Here is a 10,009-nt window from a genome sequence, read left to right on the forward strand (position 1 = left end):
TTTATAACTGCCGCAAATTTCACATTCTGTATGAGAGTCCAGACCTGAAGACATCTGCACACCCATATTGAGTCAGAGTCACAGTGCCAACTACAGACAACAGGAAGTAAAGCTTATGTGACAGACATCATCCGAATTACATGAAATGTATATGGTGTGGCCTAAATCTGATATACAGTATAACATTGTGTATAGTGTGTGTTCTCTGGCGCCACATAGTGGACATCGGAAGAGATCCAAAAGTTTTAATTCATTATGCAGATAATGTCTTCTGACATGCATGCAGTGTGGGAATGTATGGTCGGGTCTGCCAGCGTCGCACTGCACGTGGGGTGCGAGGGCCGATTAAATGCTGCTTGTAGCTTTGACTATTTATTATCTTTGATAATAATTTGTGAAAACTATTTTAATGGATTTACCATATGTTTATTGAGGCTATTCAGCCTCATAATATGATCATGAGTCAAAATACCTACACAACTAACCCCGTCAAACCTTTGCAAAGACAGACAGTCACTGAAATGTGCTGTAACGAGACCATAACCTAGCTGCTGAAAGACCAAGCTTTTAATGTGAAATGTGAATGACTGGAGACAAAAGCACTGCCTTTGTGAATCTATAGCAATACAAATGTGTATCAAGGGCAAAACATATGTTGCGTGGTTTGGAGTCCTTCAAATTTAAAATGCTCAGCTCTTTAAATACGTGGCAGGTAACACACCCAAGTGCTGTCTGCATTAAATTTGTTTCAATAGGCTGCTGTTCTGTTGGCGTGGACTGTTTGCACAGCCGTAGAGTAAATAATTCAGAAATCAGTGAGTCTGAAAATTGTGTGCATGACTTGTTGAAACAGAGACCAGCTGGAGAGCCAATCAGTCTCACAAAAAGACAATTACAAAATGTAAATACTGGACACTTGACACTTGAACAGGGACTGTGTGTGTGTATGTGTGTGGGGAAGACAATGCCCTTTTTTGTAATCCTCAGACAACACTGACATCAAGTGGCCGCCTATAGGAATGTTACATTGTAAGAGCTAAAACGCCTGTAGTCAGATAAATGTGTCATTCGGAGACAATGTTACAGTCATTTCAGAGCCTGGTACCTTCAGAATGTTATCAATTACAGGAAACCCTCTGCAGCTGTCATGTGCAAGAGGTTAACATAGAGCTCTTTTTCGTTTTTGTCTTCACATATACTTCATATTTATCATATCTCTATTGTCGTTTGACGGTTGCCATACGTTCAGGGCAAACATCAATTACATAGAACAAGAGATACCTGCAATGTTAATAATGAGGTAATGTTATGCTTTACAAATGCACTTAGCCACAAAGACATGTAGAAACGAAAGTTCAAATTTTTGAAGCAAACTTCTGTTGAGTCATGGAGATCTGTCCTGAAGTTGTTCAGACAAGTTAGACAAGTTTGTCACTGATGCTTTTATAAACTTTTCAGGCCCTTTGTCTGAAAGCCTCGGGACACTGACATTGAGTAACCTTTCCAAAGGCTGAAACGGACATGTGAAACAAACAGACACTGTAAAACTTTTTCCCTGTAAAAAAAACAACTGGCAGAAGGGTTGTCATTATGTCACTGTTAAATTAACAGTTAAGTTTACAGTTGTGTACTGATAATGAAAAATACAGTATGAACTTCTTTTTTGGATTACTTTCACAGTATTTTAAAGTTACTGGTTTAGAAATACTTTATAAAGCTATTTTCCTCATTGTACTATCTCAGTTGAATGATTGTTTTAATTTAACATGCATTTAGTACATGTTTTAATAAAGCTGTTTGTTTTTTTACCTAAATAAATTCTAAGAGCGCAAAGAAAGTCACGCTAAATATGATTAAATATATTTTTGAGGAAAAAGGCTATGATACTCATTGACACTTTTCCCCCAAAATTTCAGTCCAAGTCTACAAGCACAGACTGCAAACTATAACAAATTTGTTCATGAGTGAAGCACAGAGCTAAATCACAGCTTTTTCAATGCAACAGTAAAATGAGAGGGAAATCCAAAAGCTTCTTATTCAGGGTATGTGCAGGAATCCTGACGTTAGTTTCAATACATGTCTAAGACTTTTTAATGACCTTCTCAAAATATTTTTAGACCTCATTGCTACTTCACGCTGTAATCAGCAACAGTTATTTAACTTACTTAACAGTTGTAGTTTGCAATTAAAGCTATATAGCACACACATACAACAGAACTGATAAAGTGGAGAAGAATAAAGCTTGATAGAATAAATTAAACCAAAGGCACTTGTTGGAACTTGTTACTTACATGTTTAAGGTGGTAGGTCATGTTAGTCTAATGTTACTTACATGTTTAGGGTGGTAGGTCATGTTCGTCTAACGTTACTTACATGTTTTAAGGTGGTAGGTCATGTTCATCTGACGTTACTCACATGTTTAAGGTGGTAGGTCATGTTCGTCTAACGTTACTTACATGTTTAAGGTGGTAGGTCATGTTCGTCTAACGTTACTTACATGTTTAAGGTGGGAGGTCATGTTCGGCTAACGTTACATGTTTAAGGTGGTCGGTCATGTTCTTCTAACGTTACTTACATGTTTAAGGTGGTAGGTCATGTTCCTCTAACGTTACTTATATGTTTAAGGTGGTAGGTCATGTTCATCTAACGTAACTTACATGTTTAAGGTGGGAGGTCATGTTCGTCTAACGTTACTTACATGTTTTAGGGTGGTAGGTCATGTTCTTCTAACGTTACATGTTTAAGGTGGTATGTCATGTTCGTCGTGGATGAGGTTTTTTTGCAAAGTTTGCATGTGACCTTCTCGGGGTCATCCTTGTTCTTTTCAAAGTGATCCCATATTTTACACATCTTTCCCGACAGTATTTGCTAATTATTATTATTTGTTGAAGGGAGCTGCTGTGTTAAAAAAAAAACACTGACAGTGAGTGATTGAGTGTCATGACTTCCTTTATCCGGCCTTTCAAATTAAAAACCCTCCAGCCTTTTAGGCCAGCCCCGTCCAATAGACTAATGAAATTTTGGTCGACCAGTGCTTGGCTGACTATATAACAACAATAACAGGTTAATACTGTTAGGCCTGTGAATGTTCTTCCTAGACAAACAACCAAGCCCAGTTGCTTTTGACTGAAATTGCTTTGGGGCTAACACTGTTGAAATTCTGCTGTAAATTAACAGCAAAGGTTTACAGTGTGGGGGCATGAACCAGTGCATCATGTAGGTATGGCAGACCCTCTCTGTGTTGTGTGGTCTAGTGTCAGCTTCTCTGTGAGCATACTGAGTTTTGCCAAGTGATAATGCAGTTTCTTATAAAAGTGTTTTAAGCGTGGCCTATATTGAATGAATTAACTGGATTGTTTTATTTCCAGGATCATGGACAAACATTGATTTAATTGATTTATTTTAATATGAAATATTCCAACACCCACAAGTTTGCCCTGCTGCTTCACATTGCCTTTGGTACAACAAAGTACGTATGTATTTTTAATTTTTTTTATCAACGTTAAACAGATTGTCCTCAGTTTTTACACAGTTCTATGTAGTTTCTGCCTGTTGAAGTTTCATGTAGCCGCGTAAAGACTGGTCATGTAAAAATACAGATGAGCAGTGTGATGATGCCCAGGAGGGTGTTTGTGTGTGAGCAGACTTACACACATGCAACATCCACAGAACAAGCAGTACTGAAATGAGACGTTCCCCATGCTGTGGCTTCAGTCTGTAAAAACATGCTGCACTTCCTCATGCTTGGAAATGCCAGTCTAGCAACAAGAAAGGAACGCCTATGTGGAGATAAGAGAGGTAAAGTAATGACAACATGTGTCAGAAGAATTCATAGGTTGACGGGCCACACAACTGCAACATCCTTTTAGCTTTTCAACATGAGCAGCCAATACTATCAAGGTAAGACAGGTATATTTGAGATTTTAGTGGAATTATTATTTTTTATTCCTGTCTGACAGCAATGTATATTTCTACAGATATGTTTGCTTTATTAGCACGTCCTTTACATACTTTTAGATTTTTTTTTTTTTTATGTAGTGAAGCATTAAAATCTCAAGCTGAATTAATTTATGTTTAAGTGATAGATGTGATCATTTGGAGTTAAGAGTTTTAATACAGCATGAACTGTACACTATTTATTTAGCAATATCTTGTGCAGTGCCTGTCTAGCAACATATTAAGGTAATTGTGTTTTCAGGAACAAGTTGTGTAATTACAATTTGAAAGGACATGACTAATCCCAGTAACACTTAGTTACCTAGACGTCTAGCCCGTTCTTAACTCTGAGTGCTGCTGCTGCGTCTTCTGCCAAGATTGAGATCAAGATGCCAGTGTGTTTTGTGCCAGAATGTCCACATTCCAGCAAGAATGGATGTTCTTCCTTTTGATTCCCCTCTGACTGTAAGAATAGGAAGCAGTACTCAGAGTTGAGAAGTGGAGGGACAGCATTACGCCTTTTACAGAGCCTTTCACTGAACAATCTTACAATAAACTGTCAAACTCTTAACATGAAAAATTATCATTTAATTCTTCAAACATCATATGTGTAATGCAAAACAGATAATGACTGGGACCAGAAAATAATTGTTCCATTTCCACCAATCTAAATATGTCGGGAGCTGGGGTCTACCGGAAGACAGGCTGGACTTAACAGCTCTATATGGCTAAAACTCAACATTTTAACCACCAAAATACAACAGGCATCCCCAGCCTGTCATGGTATGATCCCCTTTCTCTCTCCCACCTTCCCCTGCCCTGCAGTAGCCAGCGTGAAGTCCTCATTTTTGCTGACCTGAATCACAGATCACTCTTTACGTTAGGTAGGAGTCAGCTAGCTGATGTTTTTTTCTAGCTTGTGAATCAACTAATTGTCCACTCTTTGAAGTGGAGAGAGAGAAGCTAGCTGTTGTGCCATGGTATGTGTTGATATTAAAGCCAAGGTGCTGCTGTCTTTATGTGATCATCACTAACTAACAGGAAGCCAGGGAAGCCCACTAACTTTATCGTGTGTGTGTGTGTGTGTGTGTGTGTGTGTGTGTGTGTGTGTGTGTGTGTGTGTGTGTGTGTGTGTGTGTGTGTGTGTGTGTGTGTGTGTGTGTGTGTGTGTGTGTGTGTGTGTGTGTGTGTGTGTGTGTGTGTGTGTGTGTGTGTGTGTGTGTGTGTGTGTGTGTGTGTGTGTGTGTGTGTGTGTGTGTGTGTGTGTGTGTGTGTGTGTGTGTGTGTGTGTGTGTGAGTGATTTTAAACACTTAGTTTAAAAAAAAAAAAGAAAACAAATCTCCACAGGCAGAGATGCAAAGTGAGTCCCATTCTCCCAAGCAGCTTATCTGAATGAACCCACATTTACAGAACGCTGCTGTTAATAAGTGAGTACAAACAGAAGTTAAAACAAGGAGTGGAGGTGGGGTCCATATTCTTTGACACATTTGAGCATTTAGAAATGTACGTGAAAGAAACGCAATAGTTACTTTCCATAGTAACTGGTTACTTTAATCATTTGTAACTCAGAAACTAATTCAATTATTTTTTTGGGAGAAGTAACTAGTAACTGTAACTAATTACTTTATTAAAGTAACATGCCCAGTACCTTTTATTTTACTATTTACATGTGTGCGTTTGCTGCTGGCATAAGCCATTTAAAAAATGTTTTTGTTGTGGTTGTTTCTATACAACGATTAATGTGATTGGTGTAGTGATATGTGAATGTATGGGCCACCGTAGTGTCATACTGGTGATGTCATATTCACGTGTCACGCAAAATATACTGACAGTTCTGTGAGCGTAACCTACACAAGAGTCATGTTTCATGCCCTGAACATGCCAATTGCCATATAAAACACTTGGATATTATGTTATATGCAAGTATCCTTAAAAGGGGAATTTAAAAAACTATTCAAAATTTAGAAAATAGCCTTAGACCTCCGAGGGTTAAGGACCATGAGAGGGTTGTTGTAGTGATGGATGACATTCTGGTGTATGGTGCCACAGCCGAGGAGCATAACCGTAGTCTGAATGCAGTTTTAAAGACTATCAAAGACAGTGGACTGAAACTGAACAGGGCCAAATGCCACTTTGGCAAGTCAAAGATTCAGTACTTTGGCCACCTCATCAGGTCAGATGGCTTGAGGCTGGACCCCAGTAAGGTGAAGGTAGTCACCCAAATGGCCAGTCCAACAAACAACGAAGAACTACGTCAGGTACTGGGAATCATCAACTATGTTGGAAGATTTCTACCGAACTTCTCCGCAAAACTGTATCCGATCACTGATCTGCTTTGAGAGAAAACGTCTGGGTCTGGAGTGAGGCACAGGAAATAGCTTTTGCGAGTGTCAAAGCCATGCTTGTATCAGCCCCTGCTCTGGCAATCTATGAAGCTAACAGAAAGACTGTCGTAAGTGCAGACGCGAGCAGCTACGGCTTAGGTGCTGCGTTAATGCAGGAACATGGCGGTGAGTGGAACCCAATGGCATTCTGTTCTCGTACACTGTCAGAGGCAGAGAAAAGGTACTCACAAATTGAAAAGGAGTGCCTGGCGTGTGTGGGGGCCTGTGAGAGGTTTGCACGCTACATACAAGGTATCGAAGGTTTTTACGTGCACACAAACCCCAAACCCCTTGTGCTGCTTATCAATATATCAATACTTACGACCCGGACAAAGCTCCTCCTAGGTGTCAGAGGCTTCTCATGTGCCTTCTTCGTTTTGAAGGCTGAGCACATTCCAGGCAAACAGCCGGTCGTTGCCAACACACTCTCCAGGCAGCCCTTGTCTGAGGTGAGACTTAAAGCACGAGGTACAGGCCTATGTGAAATTGGTTGTTGCCAATGCTCCAGTCTCATCACAAAGACTCATTGAGATCTGTACAGTTACTCAGCGTGACGGAGAGCTGCCGCAGATCATAGCCTTTATCAGAAATGGATGGCTACCGTCTCTACAGCCTTATTTTCTGCTAGGGCTCCTCTCTCCGAAAGAGATGGGCTAGTGCTCTATAAGGATAGGCTTTTCATCCCTGCTGTGTTGAGATCTGCCATACTTGAGCAGATTAATAAAGGCCACAAGGGCCTGACAAGGTGCCGTGCGCGAGCAAGGATGTCAATGTGGTGGCCAAGCATCAGTAGTGAGATAGCAGAAAGTCTCAGCATGTTGATTCTGCATCGAAAACAGACCCACTTAGCGACATGAGCCACTACTAACCACAGCTCTACCAGAGGGCCCATGTCAGTGCATTGCAGTAGACCTCTGCAAACTGGAAAAGCGGAATTACCTTGTGGTGACAGGCTTTCACTCAAAGGACCTGGAAATCACTACCTCTCTTCAATATCCAGCTTACAAGTCATCAGCAGGCTCAAAGCCATGTTTGTGAGATGGGGGATATCGCTCGAACTGGTGGGTGACAACGGCCCGCAATTCACATCGGGAGAGTTTAAAGACTTTAGTGAGAGGTATGGTTTTGCCCATACTACAACTAGCCCTCACTACCCCCAGGCGAACTGTGCAGCAGAACGGGCTGTTCAGACTGCCAAGCACATCCTGAGGCAGCCTGATCCACATCTCGCTCTCTTGTGCTACAGAGCTACCCCTAGTGCAGCGACCGTTGGGAGCCCAGCTCAGTTCATGACTGGGAGACATAAACCGTAGTGTCATACCGCTGATGTCATATTCACGCGTCTAAAAATAAACCGACAGTTCTGTGAGTGTAACCTACACGAGGGTCATGTTTCATGACAAGTGGTGTCAATGTTTGAGAGTGTTTAGGACAGACATCAGTGCAACAGTAGGACATGAGGGTTCGCTTCAGACAGAATTGACTATTCACTGAGGGTTTGCTCATCATATTAATATAACAGTCTAACAACATTAAATATATGAAGTGTATTATAAGGAATTAAGAATATCTATATTTAATGAAATGTCTTTTCAAAATCCAGGAAGGTGTTGGTCTACTGAGGTTGACGGAGTATATTTGTGATTATGATTCATGTATGAACTGCTGGTAACCTGTTCTGTTAGCCTTGCTCCCGGGCGGTGGTGCTAATGTTGCTAATTCAGTATATGTCAGCCGGATGGACGTATCTCCCTCCCCCCAACGTCACATACATGCCCTGGAAAGAGGAAATGAGGCAGAGTCAAAGTCTGACAAGATGGCGACTCCCATAGGGGAGTACGATTGGATCAAATTCAGAGAACGGACCTCGACGGAATGGCAAGGTCCATTTTTTATACAGTCCATGATATTGCTCCATGTTACTTTTTTATCTTGTCCTAATGGTTCAATGGAAAACACCTTAAGTAGCCTTGTTGTTGAAAAGTGCTATCCAAATAAACTGGCTTTGCTGTTATTTACACTAACATGATGCTCTGTGTTGAGAATTGTTTTGACTCTTTGGACATTAGAGCCTTTCCAAACTTGTGGGATAACATCAAAGATGCATTGTCTTCAAGCTAATCAACATGTTTTTCAGCCTTGTAACCTGACTGTTGTCTCAAAGGGCAGGTTCACTCTGATATTGTGTTGTGAGAGGTGACAAAATGGAGTGAGCTGAGATCTTTTTTTCCCATCCAGAGTGTGCACACAGCTTCTCTGTTGACAAAGCAACACTGTCTGACGAAAGGTGTATTTCTGTCTGACAGGGTTTGGAGGTGCCACAGATCCAAATGAAAGGAGGATTGTTCTAGTCGGGAAGACCGGAGTGGGAAAGAGTGCCGCAGGAAACACCATCCTCGGGAGAGAAGCGTTTGAGTCAGAGCTGTCTCCGTCTTCCATGACGTCTGAATGCAAGAAAGCTAAGGGAGATGTTGGAGGTCGAAAGGTCGCTGTCATCGACACTCCGGGGCTGTTTGACACTAATTTCACCCAAGAAGAGGTGTTGAAGAGGATCAAAATGTGCATCTCTCTGTCTGCCCCTGGTCCTCACGCCTTCCTGGTGGTTCTTCAGCTGGCCAGGTTCACCCAGGAGGAGAAGGAAACCATCCAGATGATTCAGACTACTTTTGGTGAAGATGCAGCCAAATACACAATGGTGTTGTTCACACATGGAGACCAGCTGGGGAAGCACACCATCGAGGGCTATATTTCAGAGAGTCCTGAGCTGCAAGTCCTTATTCAGAAGTGCTGCCATCGATACTATGTCTTTAACAATGAAATCAAAGACCCTGAACAAACCATGAAGCTTCTGGACATAATTGACAAGATTACAATGGCCAATGGTGGAAGCTACTACACAAACGAAATGTTCATGAGGGCAGAGGTAGCCATAGAGAAGGAAAAACAGCGACTACTGAAGGAGTTGGAAGCAAAGAGGCAGAAGGAGCTGGACGAGCTGAGAGCCAAATACGTGGCAGGGGCCTACCACAGAGAGGAGAAGAGGGTGCATATAAGATATGAGTATGAAGCCAGAGCGCAGGCTGAAAGATCAAATGACTTTGTTGCTGCTCCGGCGATAGCTATAGCAACCGCATGCGGTGCTGCTGTCGGAGGTCTTCTTGGAATTGCTGGAGGTCCAATCGGTTTGGCAGTTGGAGTCGCAGCTGGAGCTGCTGTTGGAGCTGCCGTCGGTGCCATATCAGTTAGGGTTTCAGAACGTTGCAATGTGCAATGATGACCGGAGAACATACAGTTAAGGAACATTAATATTTGATTCATTTCCAGCAAAAATCTAATCCTCCAGTCTAGTGTAATATGCAGTCGCTTCTTTGTGCATATTTGCAAATATAATTTGAATTAAAGAAGGCTCTCATAATCACCTGAGATAGGTAAAACTAATTGACCTGCACCTGCGTCTATGGTGTCTTGACTGTATGATATTTGTGCAATATAATTATTAATAATTATTACCATGATTGATTGTTACTGAATGATGTGTAACTGTATCTGAATAAATACTGTCTAAGACCTGCAAACTCCAGCCTAAACTAAAGATTTTGTTTAGTATGCATTTTTAATTTCTCCTTTTGGGATTAGTAGGACCTGATAAATACAAAAAAGATATTTTCCTTTAACAGGAAGTAATAGT

The 10,009-nt window shown here is 41.3% G+C and overlaps 1 protein-coding gene across 1 annotated transcript; it reads left to right on the forward strand.

The window, feature by feature from the left end:
• Positions 1-3,870: 3,870 nt before the first annotated feature.
• On the forward strand, positions 3,871-9,722 carry LOC310954389 (GTPase IMAP family member 9-like). Its single transcript, XM_083923824.1, has 2 exons — positions 3,871-3,900; positions 8,628-9,722. Exons 1-2 carry the CDS (start codon positions 3,879-3,881, stop codon positions 9,593-9,595), a joined length of 990 nt encoding a protein of 329 aa, XP_083779950.1. The 5' UTR covers positions 3,871-3,878; the 3' UTR covers positions 9,596-9,722.
• The last annotated feature ends 287 nt before the right edge of the window (positions 9,723-10,009 follow it).

Source organism: Echiichthys vipera (assembly GCF_963691815.1).
Source record: "Echiichthys vipera genome assembly, chromosome: 12".
NCBI lineage: Eukaryota > Metazoa > Chordata > Actinopteri > Perciformes > Trachinidae > Echiichthys > Echiichthys vipera.